The sequence below is a fragment of the Patella vulgata genome, chromosome 9, assembly GCF_932274485.2.
Source record: "Patella vulgata chromosome 9, xgPatVulg1.2, whole genome shotgun sequence".
Lineage (NCBI taxonomy): Eukaryota > Metazoa > Mollusca > Gastropoda > Patellidae > Patella > Patella vulgata.
In genome coordinates this window covers 14,121,334-14,146,174 of record NC_065887.2, presented here as the reverse complement: position 1 = coordinate 14,146,174, position 24,841 = coordinate 14,121,334, and the positions used below count along the sequence as shown (strand labels likewise).

At 36.2% G+C, this 24,841-nt stretch overlaps 1 protein-coding gene across 1 annotated transcript; it reads right to left on the bottom strand.

Annotated features, from left to right (window-relative positions):
• Nucleotides 1-89: 89 nt before the first annotated feature.
• LOC126831899 (serine-aspartate repeat-containing protein C) lies at nucleotides 90-24,841 on the bottom strand. The gene is made up of 17 exons (XM_050562553.2): nucleotides 24,780-24,841; nucleotides 24,035-24,123; nucleotides 22,702-22,817; nucleotides 21,920-21,980; nucleotides 21,092-21,146; nucleotides 20,395-20,462; nucleotides 15,591-15,680; nucleotides 12,721-15,065; nucleotides 9,801-9,954; nucleotides 9,305-9,369; nucleotides 8,069-8,264; nucleotides 5,701-6,617; nucleotides 4,017-4,104; nucleotides 3,495-3,616; nucleotides 2,445-2,580; nucleotides 1,610-1,762; nucleotides 90-902 (listed from the first exon to the last, which is right to left on the bottom strand). Exons 8-17 carry the CDS (start codon nucleotides 15,061-15,063, stop codon nucleotides 775-777), a joined length of 4,302 nt encoding a protein of 1,433 aa, XP_050418510.1. The 5' UTR covers nucleotides 15,064-15,065; nucleotides 15,591-15,680; nucleotides 20,395-20,462; nucleotides 21,092-21,146; nucleotides 21,920-21,980; nucleotides 22,702-22,817; nucleotides 24,035-24,123; nucleotides 24,780-24,841; the 3' UTR covers nucleotides 90-774.

Below are 24,841 nucleotides of genomic sequence, written 5' to 3'. Positions count from 1 at the left end.
TAACAAACATAAAATTTTATATGGTTCTTTGTATTATCTAATAAGTATTAATTACTTACAAACATAAAATTATATTTCATTGAATACTATTACATTGAATTACACAGAGTACATATTATTTACTAATAAAAAAAATCATTAACAATAATTTTTAACAAGATTATATGGTACATGGCACTGTATTAAAAGATAAACAATTACGTGTATATGTATAGTATATATTACATCTATATATGTATCTACATATCACACAATATTTACATCTTGTTCATATACAATAATCAATAAAATCAATTTCAATATCTGGGAATTGTGGTTTCATGTAATATGTGAAGCTAGTTTCATCTGGTGTTTACGGGTTACAAAATCAGTACTAGACTAATCCAGTTTCAGATTCAATCTTCAAATTAGGATATAATTGTGCCTAAAATTACTGATTTTTCTCAAGGATCCCACGCCATGAGAATCCTCTGAAACTGGAATTTTTTTTTTTTTTTTTTTTTTATAAATTTTAGGCAAATCTTCATTGATAAAAATATTTAGAGAATCATCACAAGAATTAGTGTCAAAGTTTTTTGCGAATTTTTAGACCCAAAATACTACCTGCGTATTTAACATTCACCCTTAAATTGTTCAAACATTTCTATTTTTGAATGGCACCATTGAAGCCACCTTTAACGTTCAGATTTAACCAAATTCAACGGTTTCTAATTTTTTATATGCATGTTTTTGAACAACCTCCTTGAAGCACATACTGTATTATTCATGACAATATTAAAATGGTAGATGTACACGACCTGGCGTTAATACATAGTCTTTAAGAGGTCGGAGTTCATATGTTGCTATACAGTCAAACACCCATTCTCTTGATACTGTTACTAGATCATTATATTTATAATTACCTATGGAAAGGTAAAACAGATAAATTATCTTCATTTTTTCAGTTTCTTAGAGATAAGTACATGGGACTTACCTCCCTTTAATATGTGTTAAACATGCATGAGTAAAAGTCATACATAGTCCAAAAAAAAGGGGTTGAAAAGATGATTTTAGATATTAATTTAAGTTGAAATTCATGAATGCATTATTCTTTAGAAATGAAATGAAATGGGGTTTAACATCCTACGTTAGCGTATGCTAATGAAGACGGGCATACGTCATACCTTGTGCTATGAGGGAAATTTTGCCTGTACAGCGGCACTACAGCCTACTGAATTCCAACTGTCAAGGGATCTTTTACATGCACGCCAATGTGTACACAGGACCTCGGTTTATCATCCCATCTGAACGACTAGACAGCTGTCCTTGTCAGGCCCTCTGTCCTGCATCACTGACAAGGGGGAACCACGCCGGAAAATCTGAATGAACTTTTTCGGCCAATGCACGGATCGATTACTCGACCTCATGGCTAGCGAGCCAGTGTCTTACCCATTTAGCCACCGTGACCCCCATTATTCTTTAGTGATTAACTCTCAAGTCCATGCCCAGTATAAGTGAACAAAGAAATTTCTATTGGATTGGTTCAAATATAAGACACATGACTGATATTTAGACAAACACAAAAACATTATTTCTAATAGCTAGTTAGGTAGAGAAACAAGCAACTTACTTTTATAAAAGTTGACGTCTGATGATGAAGGAGATATTCCTTCTGTATCTGAACATGAGATAATCAGACGTTTATCTACGTCTATCTCTGATAACTTGTTTGCATTCTCTACATAGGTAGCACCACAAGTTTCTAATAGATTTATCATATCACCTGTAGCATAAAGATAGGCATTTACTGGAGATAAGGCAGAGATTATTTTTTGACATGAAATTAAACAAATTATGATACAAGAAATTACCCAGTTAGCACTTTGTTCATGTAAATATTGAGTACCAAAGTTCCCAAAAGAAGCTGATGTCGAAATTGCGTCTAACCGCCAGAGTGCTTAAATAGTTCACATCACATAATTCAAGTAGTTAGCACTGCTAAAAGGAGTAGTATTTTAGGGTGGACTGGGTAAAGCATAAAGGGTTATTGTCAGCTTTCAAAATGTCAATGTTTGAGATTTTTTATATTAATAAACACAAAATATTACAGTATGGTCTTTAAGCATACATGAATTTGGTGCACATGAATAACAGTTCAATCACTGAGAAAGATCAAACTAAAACTTGATCTTTGCTAACCCTGAAAAAGTGGGAACTAGACTATAGAATCCATAAGGTCTTTCTCCACCCACACCACGATCTGTATTGGAGACATTCTATACAGGTATTGCTAGATAATGACTAGAGAAGCCTAGTCAAATGTCGCTAAGTAATTGTATTCCATGGAATTGTGAGCTGTAGATTCCAGTTCAATTACAAAAATGCCACTGAGACATTATGGAGACATTATAGTTAAGGGTTCAGTGCTCTGCCCCCCCCCACCCCTTACCATTAACAGTGTTTACCTTTAGACATCTCAGCACTAACACTAACACATGTAACATATAAATCATTGTATAAACCAGTTGTAGATATCCGCGATCGTCGTGGCCCTTCGTGCATTTCACCAGAAACTGTATCACCTAATATTTCATATGAATCCTGTAAGGCAAAATATTGTATGTGTGAAAGTTTATACATTAAAGGACAGATATAATGGAATGTTCTCTAAAGATCTTGTTAACACTAAATATGGTAATGCTTGTATGGATTATATTGCCAGAACATTCTTGCTCTTGATCAGTTATGTCCATACTGTACTAGCTTCGACTACAACAAAAATCAGCCTAGATGAAATAGTGCCACTGCCAAAGAATGTTATTTAAATTATACAGAATGCAATGTTTAAGATTCAAGATCTAAATCTGCCTATTGCAGTTCTTTCTTTAGACCTTAAATGTTATATAAATTATTAATTAGACATTTATTAACATGACGACCATAATCAACTCTCAATGCCATCCGATGGCTCTGATTTTAAGTGAAACGTTTTGGCCATTTAATGAATTAATTTAAAAATGGGGAAACAAGACCAAGTCTTGAATAAAGAGGATCGTGGTTACGACAATAAGCAATCAATGCAGACATCTTGCCAAAACTATAAACACTGGTAACTTTCCTCAGAATAAAGTAATTTGAATAATTTTTTTCAAAATATTCATTTTGCATGATATATTTTTTAACTATTGTAGCAGGAACGGCCAGCTTTTTTTTTTTTATCTAAATCTTACATAATGTATCTTTAACTGGAGGTTTGAGACAACATTTTGAAGAAGTCATTGTGTGAACTGTACACATGAACAGCCTGCAATACACAATGGTTGCAAAGGAGTATCCATAAGATTTTTCTTTGTCACCAAGAGCCATAAGTTTGACTGTAATTCCTTTTGCTCTCTAGGATGAGAACCTTATCCTCTACAGCGACGGACATACTGTAGTAAAGACAATATATTATTACATTGTACAGTGACTATCCTGTGCTGGATAAAATGCCAGATATGAGAGAAATTGTGTACCTCTAACAACATTCGTCCTTCTTCTATAGAATCAACAATCCAATTATATGATAATATCCAACATTTATTAACAACACCCTGGAAAAACTTTAATGTTCTTTCACACACTCGACTTTCTTCCTCTACAAAATAAACATGAATATTTTGATCAATTATCTGCAGGGATTCTGAGGAAGAATTCTTGATTTAATCAAGAAACACAAAGCATTGCACATAGTTTCTTATTGATGTATTTGATAAATTAAAACAAAAGTTTTATAAAGGGGCTCTATTTTAGTTAAAATAAGGCTAACAATTTTGATTAAATTCTGTCTAACATATGGTTCAAGTTCATTTCATTAATTTTCTTTAGCAGTGGTTTGACAGGCAAGTCTAACCGTTTCATGTACAAGCCTGGGATTCAAACCACAGCACTTGACTCAATGACAGACTTTACTATCTAAAGTACATGTGTTAGATGACTAAGTTATTTTTGATCTTTAAAACATTCCTTTTAATACAAAAGTACAAAAAATATTTTACCTGTTTTAACTATAAGATGGGTGACATTTTTATTAAATTTAGAGTAAAATTTGGCATCATTCATTGCTGCTAATTTTTTAACATTCAACTGAAAAATAAGAATTTGATAAATTTTAAATCTACACAGGTCACAGGTCACAGAGGTAGCAATCTGATTAAAATACAGATCTATATTTCGTTTCGTTTTTTATACTTTCGATGGCCTACACTACATAAAGATCTGACAAGTTGTAGTGGTAGGTCGCGTCAGGGGTCATATGAGTGGCTTTTGACCCTATGACGTCAGACATTGATTAATCAATCAGCGTTGATATTTCTAGTGGTTTACCCACAGTTCTGTGCACAGCACGCCAAGAACTTGCCATAACAGACAGTTTCATTGGCTAATTCCTCACATCAAGCAGAACATCTGTTATATAAAAATCTTCCAGATCCTAGTCTTGTGAAGACAAGTAAAACAGATCCTAGTCTTGTGAAGACAAGTAAAACAGAATTTTGAAATATAAAAAACGAAACAAAATGGGATTTGTGTTTTATTCAGATTGCAGAGGTAGTATTCTTTATCAACACAGCTTTCTGAAGATATATTTAAAAATAATTCTATTGTGCTGAAATATACTTGCTATTTTAATTTCAAACTGAAATGGGGTTCAATGTCCTACTTTTATGCACCAACTAGGCTAATGAAAATGGCAGTCTATTCTGATCGTGAATGAATGTCAAATATATCAAACCTAAAGATAGAGTTAAAAAAGCCATATTAAATTTTATTTAGGAGATTCTATATTGGTAAACAGAATTAATGTCCTTGATTTCTTGTCTGCTTATTTCAGTAAGTCTTCTGAATTGTCCACTCCACCATTAAAAGAGCCAAGGGCTTAAACTCAGGAAGTCTTTCATTGCAAACTAAGTACTTTTAAGGATGCTTTACATCCTATTTGTGGTTCAGTATTAATACCCTACTTCTGTATATTTTAACATATGCCAGTACCTTTTTTCAATTAATGTTTGTATAGATATATGGATGAAGGTAAAATACAAAAAAAAATGGAAGTACAGAAATCTCTTTTTCTTCTCCCAAACTTTTAATCAAAACCTGATTTTCATTTCATTATGGTTTTAATTTTAGTCCTACATTTACCAATACATCTAACTAGGTTTTTATATCAATTTTCTGTTGTCTTTGATGTCTTAATTCTAGTCACTGTGTTGGTTACAATCATTCGTCCTTCTTGTTCAAGCAAATACAAACTTCTTAAAGACAAAGTAACATGTAGGCTTTATCTTAAGGGTGTCTCAGTAGTTTGATCACAGTGCTGGCGTCGCTGGCGTGGTTTCAATTTGTCAGTGATGCAGACACACGGCCTGGCAATGAACAGTGTCTAGTCAATCAAATGGAAGGACAAATTGTGGCATGAACATAACATAAACCTTCATAGTTCGAATTTGAAATAAGAATAAGTCGTAGCATAGATGTACTGGTAAAATGGTGCATATATATGTCTTCACAGCTAATATTCTGTATACAATGAACTGGGGCTTAATTGCCTACATACATGCATCTTCCATTATGATGGTGCAAAAAAAAAAAACCGAATACAGAAGAAACAGATATCATAAACCCTTCTATATAGACCATTTGTAAAAATCAAAATGGAGCAGCTAATAAAAGACCTGTACATACCACCTGATCTCTGCTAAGTCCAGTTGTGGCAAAATGGCATCTTTCACACTTTGAGAATCTCTTACTCTTTAAACTATTCACAGGAGTCAGCACACTGCTGGTTCCAGACATTCTTTGTACTTGACTGTTAGATTTCATAGGTAAGTTATCTAGAGTGCTCTCCCTTGGTGAACTCAAGACACCACTGGATCCAGACTTTCTAGACACTTGACTGTTTGATTTCATAGGTACTTGAACTGGAGTGACATTCCTTGGGGAACTCAACACACCATTGGAATCAGACTTTCTAGAAACTGGACTGCTGTTAGATTTCATAGATAAGTGAATTGGGGTGGCCCCTCTTGATGATGAATGGGAGGCTTTAATTAAAGGAGTTGTCTCTCTTGAACAATGTTTTTGACCACGTCTTACAGGTGTGGCATCATAAGAGCTTACCTGACTCCTCTTTCCCACCGACAAATTGTTCTGTCTACTGGGAGTTATTTCCCTTAGAGTATTCTCAATATTTTCTAAACTACAATCAAATTTTGCAGGAGTGGATTTTTTCACAAAAGGAGAAACCTTTGTGGAACTAGTGAGAGTTTGCTTTGTCTTAGGAGTAGCTTTTTCTGGCTGCTTAGATGAAAGCGGAGAATTCTGACTTTTTTGTAATTCTGTTTTATATTTCGTTAATATTTCCATGGCTTTTCGCACTTCCTCTGGCAATTCTGGTTCTGGGGTTGCCTCTCGTTCCTCCTCACTACACTTAAATTCTTCTTCTGCTTCCTCAACCCCATTCATCGCCACTTCATCATGAAGAGATTTATCGTGATCAGATGGTGGAGGGGAGTACTGAAGTGGACTCAGGAATAAGTCACTACTGCTATCATCACTGGATGGATTCTGGATTTCTTGAGATGCTGGTATCGCGTCTTGCTCTGAAAAAAATAACGAATATTTTAATCATCAATATCTAACAATGAAAGTAAAATAAACCTCTTGCTTTCCTGCACCAACTGGAGTACATCATGCAATGTCTCATTAGGAAAATGTACATGGGCAGTGGCACTACTGCTTACTCTTATTCTTATATCCACAAGGCCTCAGTATTTTGTCTCATCAGTGAGACTGGTTGTATTTCCTTGTCAGGCCCTGGACAGAGTCCCAATGACATGGGGAAACAAGGCTGGAAGATTCCGACAAAAATCTCTCTGCCAACACTAGGATCGAACCCTGTCAGCACATGCAATACTTGTCGAGCTGCCTATTTAACGATCATTATATATAATCATTTGGAAATGTAAATTCACACTTCCTCAAACATTTCACAACATTCTGTTGTTCCCCCATTCTCTAGTATGACTTATTATACACTCTTCAAAAAAAAGTAGGGGATATTGAAATACAAATACCTATGCAGGTTGTGATATGATAAATAGTCATGGACACTTGACATGCTTTGAGAGTATGTTCACAGATGAAGAACTTATCGCCCCAACAGAACCACTGAGCTGCACGTGCGACACGCAATAGCGCCATACACGTGGGAGGGGTTCATTGTCAAATTTGAAACTTCAAGGAAGGGTTGATGAAAACTGCCTTATGCTGGTTTATCCTATCCATGTTCGCTTTCCTATCGGTTCTTGCATAAGATTTACTGTTCAGCTTATCTTTGCTTTAGTGTATTCCGTTTAATTTGATCCGGAGACCTGTTCGTCGACGTCAACAGACAACACTGCAAGAATTGGCCGTGGCACTGTAAGAGGAGTGGGTCAGTTTGCCCCAAATCGTGATTGGACGGTTGATTAGGAGCATGCTACGACAAATTGCTGAATGTCTGAGGATTGGTGGAGCAATTACTCATTATTAAGACAAAAATCAAAAACGTCCATTTTCACTTTTGACGGTGTATCTCTTTGCGAGTGAAATGGGGACGTCAGATACGTCATATGAACTGTTTATGTTCATGTGTTGGCAATTGGTCTGTTATTAACATACACTGATTACCTCTAATAAAAACAGCAGTGCATTTCCGTAGTTTTGTATTGTTTCTGAATATCCCCTACTTTTTTTGAAGAGTATAGATCATGTCTCGTTGAAGGGAAGTTGGCTGACCAAATGGTCCAACATGCATTTAAATCATAAAACTCTAAGTTAGTCATCGTGATGGTTTCGACCCACTCCTGTCCAACCTTTTGTTTTTTTCAGGTTTTCTGTCACTGTTAACACCAGCATGAGCAACAGACTTAATGAAATATAGATATACCATATGCCAGTCCTAAAATTTGCCAATTTGTGTTGAGAGGCTGTTCAAACCCACTATCTCCATCTCATTTCTCAACAAAGTTTGATAGTAATTCTTATCACAGAAACATCTTGAAAATTTCACCTATTTGTAATGAGGGCATTGTTAGATATTTATCATCATCTTCACTATCTTGATTACCTTCATCATCATCATTATCATCACCTTCATCTTTATCACTGTCTATAACTTTATGTGCTGATTTAGATGCTATCTCGGCTTCTAATTCTTCTATCTCTTTTCTCATTTTATCTATATCACATACTATGGCTCCTCTTTGCTAGTATTAGAAAATGATTTAAAAGATTAATTCAATTTATATGCATTTCAATGGTTTCTCCATTAATATCTAACAAAAGTGTGATCTGGCCCTGGATCTGTGATTCCAGCACAGTACCTTTGACTTTTATCATATAGCCAATCAATTGTTTGGTACAATTAACCTTGATCATACAGCCAATCAATTGTTGGGTACCCTTGACCTTTATCATACAGCTAATCAAATGTTGGGTACCTTTTAGCATTATGATACAGCCAATCAAATGTTGGGTATCCTTGACTTTTATCATGCAGCCAATCAAATGCTGTGTAATTAATGCCTTTTGAAAGACTGCACAGTAATGGTTTTATTATCTTAAATCTAGAGTGTTTAATTATAAAAAAGTTGCAATTCTAGAAATAAGGATACAATGGGCCACTTTAATTTCAATACAAATTCATATCATCTTCAGGGCTGATTACATTAATATCATGACAACATTAATTTAGTGACAACATTTATAAAATGATAACACATCATTTTCTGTTTCGCAATCTCTTATTTAATTCGACATGAAGGTTGTCTAAGACCCTTGTGAATATGTCAGAACATTTCATTATCAGTACTCAAAATGCCAAAAAATGAGATAAAAAAAGCATCAATGATTTAAAATATAAAATAAAAGAAATTAATACACTGATTCATCATCTGTGAAGTTTTATCTTGTATCTGTGACTCTTGGTCTTCTTTAATGCATGTTTGAAATACTGATAACTTGTAACAGAATGGCCATGAGATACTATGGGATATTAACCATGGGATACCTTTTTTTCCTCAGCACATAAATGCCTGTCTTCAATTTACACGCATTATGCTTTTCAAAACTCAGTGAAATCCCTCAATTAAGACCATTTGCGGGATCGATATACTTGCTGAAAATATGCTTGTATATGGGAGTGGGCAGTTATAAAGAGTTGGCCACAGTTTAATGCTTGGGTGACCATGAATTAAATACAATTTAGCAACAGATCTATGCAATTATCTGCTGGGTTATGTTTTACCTGTGTTGTAACATCACTTTGACTGGAGAAGGCACTGGATGAATTCAGATGAAGACTGGACTCATCTAAAATACACAATAAGAAACAATCTTTAGAGTAAATTCATATCTTAACCAAAATAATTTTAAAAATACTAACATTGTCACTTGTAAATTTTACTTTGGTCGTTTTTGTGCAATGTGAGTGATGAAAAATATGCCTGAATTGTGGAGTTCCACCCCACACTACTTTCCTTTGAATTCCAATGGTCATTTGTTCTTTGGCTTAACCCTATCATCATTAGCTCAGCTGGAGCAGAAAAGTAGGACATTAAACTCTGTTTAATTTCATTTGTTTGGCACACATGTCAATTTGTACACCTTATTTATGCCACTGCTGACAATCAAAAACAATTGCAGGCATGGTGAACCAGCAGAGATATACACTCGCCCCCAAAACTCACCAGGAACCTTATGAAAATGAGCAAATAGAGAATCAAGAAACTAATAATAGGTACCTGCACCACTAACTCCATCTTCTTCTTCATCTGATTCAATAACAGTACTCATCTTCTTCCTACCTCTTCTAATTAATACATCATCATCATCATCATCATCATCATCATCATCATCATCATCATCATCATCATCATCATCATCATTTTCTTCAATCTGGAACAATGTACAAATAATATAATGGTTTTATGATCATGGTCAAGGATATAACAATATATACTATTCAAAAAAAGTAGGGGATATTTGATTTTGGGGGCATAATACTAAAATATGCAAATGACTACGAAAAAAGTCACTATAGAACCTAACAGAAGAAACATTTCCAGTTACATGTGACGACCAAACGCACCAATAGCTACCGCATGGAATGCAGGTGATGCTTGGGATCATCATGGGGGTCCAACCCAAGATTTGCACGACTCTGACTTTGAATGTTACAGTCATTGTGGCATTGAATTCCAGGGTGGAAACATCAGTTTAATTGTTTTAGTGACCAGAAAACAAATTTTGATATGCGTCGGCTTACCCAAAATGAAAGGTTACGTGCCCTTGGCATGCTACAGATCGGCACAACACAGGCGGTTGTGGCGCGGACGATGAATGTTTCTCAGTCTGTCATAAGCAGGCTATGGTCCAGATACCGTGATACACAATCTGTACAGGACAGACCACGCTCAGGTCGACCAAGGGCGACAACTCAAGCCCAGGATCGATTTATCCGTACCTTGGCCTTGAGAAATCGTGTCATCACAGCAAATCAGATCAGCGCTCGTCTTCAAACAGACACTGGTGTGAGAGTGAGTGGCCAGACGATTCGGAATCGACTGCATAGGGGTCACCTTCGCGCCCGACGTCCTCGCGTGATCCCTTGTTTGAGAGATCATCACATTCAGGCAAGACGTTGTTGGTGTAGGGATCGTCAACACTGGGATAATCGACGCTGTAGCAATGTGATGTTTTCAGATGAGTCAAGGTTAACTGTTGATTTTTTGGACAGACGTAGGAGGGTGTGGCGTCGTCGAAACGAGCGCTTCCAAGACGTTAACGTCATCAGACATGATCGATTTGGGGGTGGTTCTGTTATGGTGTGGGGAGGCATCACTGTTGCTGGAAGAACGGCTTTACATGTTGTTGCAGGGCGTGTTACAGGCCAGTACTCCCGGGACAACATCTTGGCAGTCCATGTTGTGCCGTTCGCACGACGTCATGGCCGCCGTTTCATCTTCCAGGATGACAACGCAAGATGTCACAGGGCCAGGATCGTTACAGGTTACCTCCAACAACAGAACATCACCACATTACCTTGGCCAGCACTGAGTCCCGACCTCTCACCCCCATCGAGCATGTCTGGGACATGCTTGGACAGAGGTTACGTCAACGTCAACAACGTCCTGCCAATGTCCAAGAACTTGCTGCTGCGTTGCAACAGGAATGGGACAATCTGGACCAAAATGACCTTAGACGTCTCATTAGGAGTATGCCACGTCGGATCAATGCTTGTTTGGCAAACAGAGGAGGATTTACCCGTTACTGACTTGGTTGTGATGCTGTGGTAACTTTGCTGTTTGACCCCGGGTATCATTTTACCCTTATAATGGTCAGTCTGTGCCTTACTTAGTCTAACGATCATTTGGAATAAATCGATGAATGTGAACTTCATTTCATTTTGTCATTTGTTTCTTCGTCAGTTTCATTAGGTGACTTTAATAACACTTAAAAATCAAATATCCCCTACTTTTTTTGAATAGTATACATCTCATTAAAAATTTCTGAAACAGTGTTCCAGCTTATTTGTTTAGCCCTGTCTGTAGGTTAATATAAATTCAGTCAATAAACTGTCTTGTGCTTAACCTGTTAAGTGTGACGTTTTTAAAACGTAACTACCCCCTATTGTGTAATTAATTTGATGAAGTGACGAAGAACTATGTACTATGTTCTAGGTTGGGGAAAATATTATATTACGCCCTACACACAGTGAGTGGCAGTTGTCCAGGACGTGGGGGATCATGTGGCTAAGTGGGTAAGACGCAGGCCCAGGCAGCGGCACTATGGCCTACTCTTATATCGAATTCCAACTGCCAAGGGATCTTTTACATGCACGCCAATGTGCACACGGGACCTCGGTTTTTCGTCCCATCCGAACGATTAAACAGCTGTCCTTGCCAGGCCCTCTGTCCTGCATCACTGGCAAGGGGAAACCACGCCAGAAAATCTGGATGAACTTTCTCAGGCAATGCAGGGATCGAACACCCGACCCTCCAGGCTAGCGAGCCAGCATCTTACCCAATTAGCCACCGTGATCCCCAGTTTTGAAAGGGAATTGAAGCAATTATGATCAAATCACAAAGTTTGTACGTGGGAATGTATCTTTAAAGCAAAACATATACATCTTTATTTGGTCCCATTTCTTTAATTTGAAAACATGGTTGGTAGCTACATACAAACATATATCATTATTAATTTGAGGATGACCTTTGTAAAAACTTTGTTCTTCATCAAATCAAAGAAGTTGTAAACATAAGACATATTTTAGTTTAACTCTATTTCTATTCGCTGTGGGGTTGGATGGCCGAATAGTTAGCATGTGCACGCTGTATCATAAGGTCTGTCATTGAGTCAACTGGCCTTTTTTTCGATTCCCCGGTTGTAAATAAAATTGAACCATGTGTTAGTCTCGAAATGACCTAGTTTGTATCGAGTGGACGTTAAACCCCATTTCTCTCTCTCTTTTCGCTGTTAACCTGTGGGGCAAAATTCTCTGAACAAGTCATTTGAGCTTATGAGTATGAGTTAACAGTTAATAGAAATAGTAATGTTTATTTAAAGTGTGTTCCTAGTATAGTTTAATCAAAACTGTTCATCAAATTTCAAGGTTGTTGGACAATATTTGGAAAAACAAACCACATTAAGGAATGTACCTACCTCTAGAGCAGATTGAACACTCTTGACAGATCTGCCTGTACACATGATGGGAGAACTTGTATATGGTAAATCAGCATAACAATCATCATATTCCTCTTCATCATTTTCTGAAGCTACATTATCATCTCTTCCATAGGTTCCTTTAACAACATCTTGATCATCTTCATCTTTATCATGTTCAGTACCATCAGTACCAGTATTGTCAACAGCATTCGTTATGCCTTTCAAAACATCTTCAGCAGTCTTGTCTAAGCTGTAAGTTCTTTGAATGACATCTTCAACAGAAGCATCTCTATCCATATTATCAACATTCTCCTCACTACCAAAGGTTCCTTTCACAACATTTCCAACATCATATTGGTCACCAACATCATCAGCATTAGTATCTCTAACACAAGTTCTATCAGTAACATCTTCAGCTTTATCATGTTGGTCACCAACATCATCAGCATTAGTATCTCTAACACAAGTTTTATCAGTAACATCTTCAGCTTCATCATCTGAAATGTCACCACCACCATTTTCAACTTTATTACCAGATAGACCTTTACTTATTTCTTCAGCTTCACCACAACCATCTGAAAGATCATCAATACCAGGAAGGTGTATAGCTGACTCATCAGATTCATTATCAGTAGGTATTAACTCTTCTACTGGTAGACCAGATGGTGGCACGGTCTCAGCATTATGATAATCCAGTTGTTGGACAGAGGACATTATCATATGTTCATCCTCTTCTGTTTCTCCAATTGTTATCACATTTGATACCCCATTATTGTCTTCTTGATTACTTTGGGAAGACTCACCACAAATCTTATTAGGAGATGTTTTGGAAGATTGTTTGACCTGTGGCGTTCTACTATTTTCAGATCCACATGATTTTTGAGAGTCTAATGTAATCATTGTATCATCACAATCATTAATTTTTGCTTTCTTTTTTCTTATTTTTCTTAAAGATTTTGAACCAGATTGTGTCTCAATTTCAGCTTCAGTGTTGCAGAAATCAACAGATTCAATGTCTGTCGATGTTATAGGCATCTTTTCACATATTACATTGTTTTGAAAACTCCTATGAGAATTTCTACTATTTTGCAAGTCTAACCGATCAAAATTAGAACCTGACTTATTACTGTCTGCAGAAAATGATTTTGTTGCTGTAACCTTAGCACTTGTAGATACAGTGTTAGAAGATTGATGGTCGGTGAAAGCATGATGCAGTCCATCTGAGTGAAACAAAATTTGAGAGTTACTCTGAGCTTGTTTATTGTTATGTGACTTGCAAGAGTTTGGAGATATAGTTTCAGAGTTTCTAAAACTGTCAGAGATTGATTTCTTTGTCACTTTCTTTGCAATTGTTCCTGAATTCGAACTAAAATTTAAGTCTTTCTCAATTTTAGATTCTGAGTTATTAAAATCAAAAGATTCACAGTCTGTTGATGTTTTTGGTAATGTTTCAGAGTTATGAGAATGGTTTTGTGATGTTTGAGATTTCTGAACACTTAATTTGTTGCCTTTCAATGAAAAACATTTGCGCTTCGGTTTTCGAATTACTAACTCATCTTCACTGCTGTCATTGAAATTCAAGGATGCACTTTCAGCGGTGCTCTTTCCAACCTGTTCAAGTGCCTCTTGGTGTATATCATGTGGCTTCTGTTTTTCTACCAGAGAATGATTTTTATCCTGTTCCTGAGAATCAAGATCATAAACAAAAGATTCTGTCTTGCACGTTGAAGATATATAACCTCTTGTTTGTCGTTTATTTTTATTGCATGATCTTTTCCTTTTTAATGATGACACTTCCGCCGTTTCATTCATAGGTACTTCTTGGTCAGAATCCTGCTTATTTTTAGAAGATCCTGGTTCTTGTGACGCAGTTTCTTTGACATCTGCTTGTGGGATTGAGTCGAGATTAGTGTTTCTTACTGATGCTGATCTTTTCATGAACAAGCGTTTTCGACTAATTGAATCTGACGGTGTTGATTGGGAGGAGAGGTTTGAAGAATTAATGCTATCCTGTTTACTTTTCATTACAGACTTCACAAGGACTGACTGGCTCTCTTGTGGTGTTGTAGTTTCTGTGGTACTCTGGCTAATCTGAAATTGATCTTCAACAGGATTTGCTTTTTCTTGAACAACATCATTATTTGTATTATCCTGAGAAATTAGAGAAGCTGGGATTGTTGATTGGTTGCTACCAACTAGATCTTCACTAACATCATCATCTTGTGTTACAAAAGAATTGTTTAGTCTATTATGCTTTTCAACATTTTTACTTGAATCCTGGGCCTCACCTGGTACTGCTTTGAATTTTTGGAACTGTTTCGTTTGATGCTTTTGCTGCATTTCTAAAAACAAAGGATTGTACAATAATAACTTAATAAATAGAGAATTTTGATATATATTTTCAGTATATCGTGATGTTTTATAAAAGGTAATTTATTGTTTAGCACCATAACTGTAAATAAATATATTAAAAGTTGGACATACACTTGACATTTCGTAGTCATTATTCATTTACACACACAGACTCATTTTTTTAATTCAAGTTTATGTCTTTTTGAAAATTAAATATACATTTACAAAACAAAAAACATTAAATTAAACTATAAAATGTCAGTGCTGTCTAAAGAAAAGTGTCCATCGGATCACTCGTCGCCATGACACACTGACAATCAGTCTACCGATATGTTCGGTTTTACGATATATTTCCGATGACAGTTTTATATCGAAAAACCCAAAATATCGCCCAGCTCTGGATGTACATTCCACTAGCAACAGAAAAGACTAAGGAAGACCCTATGTTTCACTGGCAACAGATGACAACAATAACAATAATTTAAGTATTTTTTTTTTGCTTTGAGAATATTTACCTTGGTTTGGTTGTTCATATTGTGTCTCTTCAACTGTTATATTTAGATCATCAGTATCAGAGCTGTCTTCCCCATTATCTTTAGTATTCACTGAATTATATAAAATAATTAATTTAGTTCGATTTTCATCGGACACAATACAGGAGAAAAGGGTATTATCATACAATAAATACTCCAAAAATAAAATTACTTATATAGTTTCTAATGTCTGAATATCAATAATAAAAAAAAAGGCAACATTCTATATACATTATTATTTTTAAAAATAAAATCACATTAAAATATTTAAACTCTTTATTAGTATTATTACAAAAACTTTAAGACAACAAAATTAAAACAAACACTAAAAGCAATAAACACAAGAATTTATTCAAATTTAATCAAACTTTCAAACTGGTAACAAATCAACACTAAGAACTACCAAGGCCAAATTTGGGTCAAGTAAAACTAATAAAAGTTGTGCTGTGAGTAAAAAAAACCTAGAATTAAGCTGGTTAATGCTCATATATACCTGGAGTTTGTTGAACATCTTCAACTGGCTCCATGGCAACTGGTAAACATTTGCTTGCTATTTCCTTTTCTAATGTCATCTTGGATACAGTGGGAGCATTCCTATTTGTCGCTGGGGTTGGTGGTACACCAGATGGTGTGTATTCTTCATCATTTGATGTATCAAGGAGGCTGTCAGATGCACTTTCTTTCAACAAGGCAGCTATTGATCTTGTCTTCCTGCCTCTACGCTTTCTGGGAGAAACAGATACTTGAGATGTTGGTGATTTTGGGTCACAATGTTTTCCTAATTCCTGGGAAGTTTTGGGTGAATGGCATTTCTTTGAAAAAATTTGTTTTTTAGACTTTGACGATTTTGAAACACAGTGGTTTTCCGGCTCATCTTTCTTTGAATCAGTTGTGATCTTGTTTGAGCTCCGAGTCCTTTGTGATTTCTCTACTTGATTCTTTGTAGTTTGAGACACATGATGGGTAGATGCTTCATCTTTAGATTTTTCAAACATGTCTTTATTGCTTAATGACTCATGATCTAGTCCAACAAAGGTTTGTGTATCATCATTTAATTGTCTCTCACTTGAAGTACTTTTATTTAGTTTCTTTTTTGAACTCTTCTGAACATGTTTTTGGATTACTGGTTTCAACATATTTGGTGAGGAGGTTTTAGATGCTGGAGTAGGTGAAACCATTGAAAGCTGTGATACCTTATTTTCCAACAGGTTAGCGTCAATAGTACCATTTGATTTGTTATTCATCATTCCAGATTCTTTCAGAAGTCTTTTTGTCCTGTTATTCATGCAAGGAGATTCAATGAGTATTTCTGAAGAACAAGGTACAAATTCATTAACAACAGCAATTATATCTCCAACAAGTTGATCATTCTTTAAAGTTCTTTGTTTATCAGGTTGTGGCGCATCAGCTGCTCCATAACTGGCACGACTTATGGCAGGCATATCACCAACAATCGCGGGGTTGATATTATCTTCTGGATCATCAATTTCAGTTATTTCATTCTGTACTTCATCAGCTGAATAATGTATCAATCGATGATCATCATTATCGTCATCATCAGAATCAATATCAACTCTATCTTCAGCTTCGATTTCATGTTTATCCCTTTCAGGAAGATCTTCACAAACACCTTCTGCCTGACCAGTTTCATTAAAAACATCTTCACTGACATCAGCAACAGGATTAGCTGGCTGTTCGTCATTCTCCATACTGGAATAAGCTTCTTGTGTACTGAACATAAAGTCATGATCTTCGGCATTGTTGATTTTAGTCATGAGTTTCTCCATTTCCCTGTCACTGTTTTCTGTAGAAGTGTTATTTTTGTTTAGTCCTTTTTTTGATTTGGAAGTTTTAATTTTGGATTGTTTTTTACTTTTGTTTGTGCATGTGGTTTGTTCTTCACTTTCATTTGAGAATGAAGTGTTGGTGTTGACATCTTCGATCATGTCAGCTTCTTTGAATAGTCCTTGTTCTTCGAATTGGATATATTTGGAGGATTTGTTATCTTTGTCCGACTTTTCTGCTGATTTCGTAAGATGATCTGGGGATGAGTTCTTAATCTCTTTGGCAGGGCAAGAACTGTGGATTCCATCACTTTCTTCTTCAATAGAATCTGCAACAGAGGTAATGTTGATCTCCTGTGTAACATCATTTTCTATCGGACACAGAGCTTCATTTTCAGTAGACATGTTCTCTTTTTCTTTATTAATGTTACTGTTTCCATTATCATCTAAAATAATCAAAACTGGTTCAGATTCGGCAAAGGTAACATTTCTTTTTGCTTTATTTCCATCCCGGCTGACACTGGTGTTTTTCTTTTCGTTTACATCAATCAGGTCTAAGGCAGTCATTTTGTTTGATTTCTTTAGATTAGCTCTTCTTTTCTGCTTCTTTTTCTTGCCTTTAGGAGTCTGGCTACTTTGAAATTCATAAGGGTCAACATTCTTAGATGGACTTTGGATATTTCCAATAACCAAGTTATAGGAATTTATTCCAAAAATTTGCTTTTCTATTGATGCATCTACAGATATTGGCGTCTTGTTTTCTAGACTCATCTGGATCTTACCTTTTCCTGCATTTAATCTTACTCGTAATGTTCTATTATTGCTAGTAGTTTTGGGAAGATATCCTGATGAAGCCTCGGAAGGTTTTAGAAAGGAACTATCTAATGAACAGTTCATTTCATTATTCATGGCTTTACCTCTGCCATATTTCAAGGGTGTATTGTGACGTACACTTTCTTTTGGTTTTTTGGTTTTCTGAGATTGAGTGTTGATACATTGAACTATTTTTGGTAGAACATCAGGAATCTTGGGGGAATTTTCTTTACCAGCGCATTGGACAAAAGATTTTGATGTACATGAAAGATCATCATCCACTGATATCAAATTAAGTTCATCCATTGATTCTGTATTTTTTGATATCGTTTCCTTCTTTTTAGCCTGAATTTCAACTGTTAAATTTCTTTGGTTTCCAGGAGCCTTTGCTGCTGCTGATTTTTCTCTTAAATTTGCAGAATTGAAGCCAAATGCAGAACCCACAGAGCCACAAGAAAGATAGGCTAAAGCTTGACTCTGTGGAGCAATAATAATATCGCGTGTTGCTTCATGATTCACTTCTGCATGATCATTGTTCACTTCTGTCTGTCTTATGTTACCCGCTTCCTCAATATCCACTTCTTCTGACTCATCAACTTCCGCTCTATTTTCAGTGGAATCAGGTACAACTTTTTTCCAGTCCCTTGAGTTTTTTTCCTTCACTGCTCGACTAACTGCTTGTCGTCTGCTGTAGGTTTTAGTCACAAGCGGAGGAGTTTTAACACCACTCTGAGTGAGAACACTTAAATTGGGACTGTCTTTAGGTTTACATTTTTGTATTCTCTCTGAGATTCGTCTTGTGGGCTTAGGTTTCTTAGAAATTGGTTCAGGTTTCTTCTTAATGGGATCTTTTGATTGACTATCATAGAATTTAACATCAAAACTGCCATTTGAGTTTTGTGGAGATCGTTGTTGGGATAAGGAATTTTGGATTGTCTTAACAGGAGATCCTTTTGACCCCCCTTCATTGTTTGAACCACAAACTACATTGTCTGGTATTTTCTGAGCACTCTCATTAGTAAACAAACATTGACTTACATTATCAGTTTGTTCTGTGTTTGGAAAATTATCATTATTAATGTTGCTTGAGGATAAAGCACTATCACAAGGCAAGGTCAAAAGTTCATCATTTTGTGATGTTTCAATAGATCTTCTCTTGGCCCATCTGACTGAATTATTCTGTATTTTTCTTTTAGTGGGTGAGCTCAGTGCAAAAGTTGGATTTTGAGAGGGGCTTTGCCTGATATTATTCTTAGTTTGTTCCAGTGTTGGAGGAATGACTGTAGTCGATGGATCAACAGCATCATGAGTGATAGTAATACTGTTTTGGATGTCTTTGAGATTTTCATTAGTGAAGCTAATGGTGTTTATAGACGATTCTAGACTTGTTCTGGCAATGCTTATGTCAGATTCAATCTTTTTCTTATGCAATTCTGTTGTTTCTTCGTTAGACAGTGAAACATCTTTCATTTGACGTGAACTTCTCCGTGTATTGGGTTTAGATGGCTTCAAATTCCTTTTGTCACTAATTCCTGATGCCCCCATTGATGAAGGTGCGGAAGACCTTGAAGAACAAGATTTCCTATTCTGTGTGGTAGCTGGTGCACCATTTGGGAGAGTGTCTTGTCGAGAATAAGTTGGTGTTTGACCATTTTGTACAGTGCTTTGTGGAGAGTGAGACAAATGTACATCAGCCATAACAATTTTCCTTTGACCTGCAGGTGACTGCATCTTCATAGATGATTGGTGATCCATAGAGGAATTTTCTGTTGCTATTTCTGAACGATTTTCTACATTTCTTGGTTTGCTCCTGGTTCTAACACCAGCACTTGTGGCAGGATGGAGATTGGGAGATTTTGGATCAGTTTCTATCACATCACTCTGATCTGTTGGCATTTTTTGTCTTCTTGTGAATGATGATAAGCTTTTTCTCGTATTGGGCCTCGATTTATTAAAAACATTTTCCGTTGTAATTTTTGACTGTTCATTTACGCATTCTATAGCTTTACACGAAGGGTCAGTAATGGGTTCTGAGACTGTCACATCATTTGAGAGTTTGTGATACTCGGTGTTGATATCTTGCTTAGTAGTCTGTTCCCCGGTTTCTGGTATGTATAGGTCAGCGTTGATGCTTTCTTCCCGATTTGCAGGTGTTTTTAGTCTTTTAGTAGAACTAGATGATGAATTACCTGTGTTTTTTTCTGTTGGAATTCCTGCTCCCAGTTTACTCCTAGTCTTAGTACTGGTGGTAGCACCTCTGAAAGAAGATAATACAATAATTAAAGTTTTGTAATCATTCTAGGCTCATTTTAAATCTAAGAAAGCAAACAAAAAAAATCAAATGAGTTGTAAATATTGTTGCCCTGAACCATACCCTAACACTATTTAACAATGGCTATCAGGATATATACCTCACTTGTCTGAACATTATTTAAATAATGAGGATAATGTAGTAAACTGCAGTGGGATTTCAAGACAGCATTCCTGAAAGTTCTTTAAACCACCTAAATATAGTCAAGACAGGGTGTTCATATTTACAGGATGTCCACATTGCTTGTTATATATATTTTTTACACTGTAACCCGGGTATCATTTAATCTTGCATATGTAACCCTAATTTCTTTCACATTCAAACTGGTATAAGTACAAATTAGATGATTTCAGGGGACTTAAGACGATTTTTACAAATTTTTAACAAAGATTTGATATTGAGTGAAAGAAAGTTGGACTAAATACACAAGATTAAATGATAACCTATTTTGAATGAATGTGAAAGAAATTATGATTAAATACACAAGATTAAATGATACCTAGGTTACAGTGTTGACTGTTACAGTTATTTCAATATTGTTTTTTTTTGCTATTCTTAAATCAAGATGTAAATACCTTTTAGATGAAGATTTAACTGATCTTTGTAAAACATCCTCATTTACAGCTTCACCTTTAACAAAAACAATTTACACATTTAATAAATATAATTTCCTAAAAAAAAACATAGTGGAAAATAAGGCCCAAAAAGGGACATTTATTATATCCTACTGGCCTACAGGGTGGCACCAGGTCAAAATTGGTTTGCGAAACTGTCCTTTTATTGGATGAAAACTAAAATCCATGCATAGAATCCATACCTGAATCAATTAAATGGATGCATAATAATCAAAATATGATGTAGGTTCCAAGTTTTTGATAAATATGCCCATCCATGATCTTTCATTGTACATTATAATGGGTCATACGCTGATTAGGGTTAAACAGAGTAAAGAACACTTAATTAATCATTAGCCCTAAACAGTATTCTCAGGAATATAACAATTAATATATAGAACATGCATAGCCTGATTTTCCCCTTTACTATAATTCTTTAATTATCAGCTGATTATGGAGATGCTTGATTCACAGTCCAGAACATCCAGAATTGCAATCGAGTGACGTGGAGTTCAGTCCTGTCACAGTTCTGTCAGTCCCGACAATGGAGGTGGTGTGAGTAGAATCGTGACATAATTAAACACAACAAATATGTTTCGGCTGCATGGTTGGCTGAGATATTTACTTATCCAGTCGACTCATGCGTTGTAGCCCGAATTACCCCTTTTCACTCAATTGTCACTATTTTTGGGAACGTTCAATCAAGTACCCCCAAACATAATAAAAGGGAGAAAACTCTTGGACTAAACACCTTTGATGTTAATAATTGGAGATAATGCAATAACCTACCATGTCCATTAGTTTCTGGTAGCAGTGCTGTTCTATTAACCAGGTTCTTTACAGCTTTTGTCTATAAAAATATACACATGTTACATCCTACATAATTATGTTACTTTTTTCTATTTATTAATCGTAATTAAATAATCAATCACCACTAGTTTCTATTTTATTGTATTGAACTTTCTGATACAATACCGTACTGCTAATTCACTATAGAAATGAAATGAAATGAAATGGGTTTTAACATCCTACTGTTCTGCTCTGACTGGACTAATGCAGTGTGCTATGAGGGGAATTTTGCAAGACAACAGTGTTACGATCTACTCTTATATCGAATTCCAACTGCCATGGGATCTTTATGACCAGAGAGTTGTCCTTGCCAGGCCCTCCGTCCTACACTACTGACAAGAGTAGACCACACGCTATTGAAATGAAATAAAGTTCAATGTCTAGTCAAGACAGTGCTTTGGTTATTTTGAGATTGATCTTCATTTCAATGGAGGTTATTTGCATAATGAAAAAGGGGGAATTTTGCCCAGACAGCAGCATTTCTGCCTACTCTTCTATTAAACACAATACTTTAATCATTTTGAGGTTGATTTTCATTTCAATGGAGGTTATTTGTATAATGCAAAAGGGAATTTTGCCCAGGCAGCAGTATTTCTACCTACTCTTCTTTTATGTGCACACCAATGATTACATTGGTGGACTTTGCAGTCAGAGCTGTTGACCGTTTAAAGCCTAAAACAATATATAATCGCTTGTCAGATATTATATATGACTGTACCTACCTTTCTACTGATTGAGGCATCTTTACGTTTAGCTTGTCTTATATTATTTCTAGGTTTAATAGGTGAGGGTGTACCAGGTAAAAAATGAGGTAAGACGGGGCCTTTAGGAGGAGTGACTGAAATAAATTATAACAAAATCTGAGGGCTATTCTCAAACGTAATTTATACATTAGTGGCCCTTTACCCATGTTCTGTATACCAAAATTTTATCTACTGGCATAAGAAATCTATATATATATTTGAGACTGTCGTTTGTCTGTCTGTCTGTTCGGGGTTGGCGGCTACACTAGGTCTGCCCCGAGTCTGAAATTTGGGGTATATGGATAACTCGGATCGGGGAGTAACATAGGCCAGGTGGCGTTAGTCTACCACTTCCGGTTTCGGAGTTATGACCCCCGAGCGACGCCGATCTGTTTGGGGTTGGCGGCTACACTAGGTCTGCCCCGTGTCTGAAATTTGGGGTATAGGGGTAGCTCGGACCGGGGAGTAACATAGGCCAGGTGGCGTTAGTCTCCCTCTTCTGGTTTCGGAGATATGACCCCCGAGCGAAGCCGGTCTGTTCGGGGTTGGCGGCTACATCTGCCCCGAGTCTGAAATTTGGGGTATAGGGGTAGCTTGGACCGGGGAGTAACATAGGCTAGGTGGCGTTAGTCTACCACTTCCGGTTTCGGAGTTATGACCCCCGAGCGAAGTCTGTTCGGGGTTGGCGGCTACACTAGGTCTACCCCATGTCTGAAATTTGGGGTATAGGGGTAGCTCGGACCGGGGAGTAACATAGGCCAGGTGGTGTTAATCTACCACTTCTAGTTTCGGAGTTATGACCCCCGAGCGAAGTCGGGGTTGGCGGATACACTAGGTCTGCCCCGAGTCTGAAATTTGGGGTATAGGGGTAGCTCGGACCGGGGAGTAACATAGTCCAGGTGGCGTTAGTCTACCACTTCCGGTTTCGGAGTAAGGACCCCCGAGCGAAGCCGGGTATCCTGCTAGTAATAATTAATTTGACTAATGGAAATGCTTAAAATGGAATTATTTTTGTACTGGAGTGTGGAAATATCAGATTTGTACAAGTGGTGGAGAGGGGAGTCTTTTTTCTGGAACTGCCTTACCATAATGTATTTTCACGAAAAATTCAAATAAACCATAAGTTCTGATTTTCACATATTTGGCCTCTGAAGGCTGCAGCAGGTTATATCTTCTTTCAAAAAACATGGGTAGGGTTTAGCTAATTCATCCAATGCTAGGATCCTAATTCATCAAATTTTTTCTATTTTTATATGGCGGTTGGGCTATCTGTTACAATTTGAAGCACGGAGAAAAGAAAAGTCATACTTACAAATATCACCTGAATCTTCTTGAAATGCATTAATAAGATCTCGTACATGATCAACGATACTATCCAAACCTTCACGATCTGTTAAACTCCTGTAAAATGAACAAATCACATATTGGAGAGGAAACAGAATTGATCACTCAACTAAAACAAACGAAACCCTATAGATCATTTTGAGTGATTGTATACTGTTGTCACATAACAAATCGGGGTTAACGTCTGCTTGACACAATCTTGGTCATTTCGGGACTAACATGATTTGATTTCATCTAAATAATTCTCTTGTACGTAGGAGTCTTTAGCAGTGGGAGGAAATCTGATGACCCAGAAAAATTCACAGCAAATTCACTGATATGTTCTAGTTCTGATATATTCACACACACAACACTTTTTAACAATTGGAGGTAACCAAGGAATCCAGAGAAAATTCAATCACCTGGTTAAACATTTGCATTACTCCTTCACATCCAATTGTATGTGTTTCAATGATTGCATTTTACCATGAACCTTATAAGGTCCATGATTTTACAAATCAACATATACCTGTGAAGGAATTCTGACTTTAATAAATAAAAGAAAATCTTTTTTAATTTGATATGCTTATAAAACATTTTGAAGTACTTTAATCCAATTGCTACTTCATACAGACTGCGTTTGTTATGAATTATATTATATGCATCTAATCACCAACTTCTTATTAGTCCGGGTTTTTAAAAAAAAAAAAATATCAGTAATTTTTATACTTTACCTTTCTGTGATTGGTTTATTACACAATGGACAAGGAACTGATCTTTTTTTCTGTAAAACTTG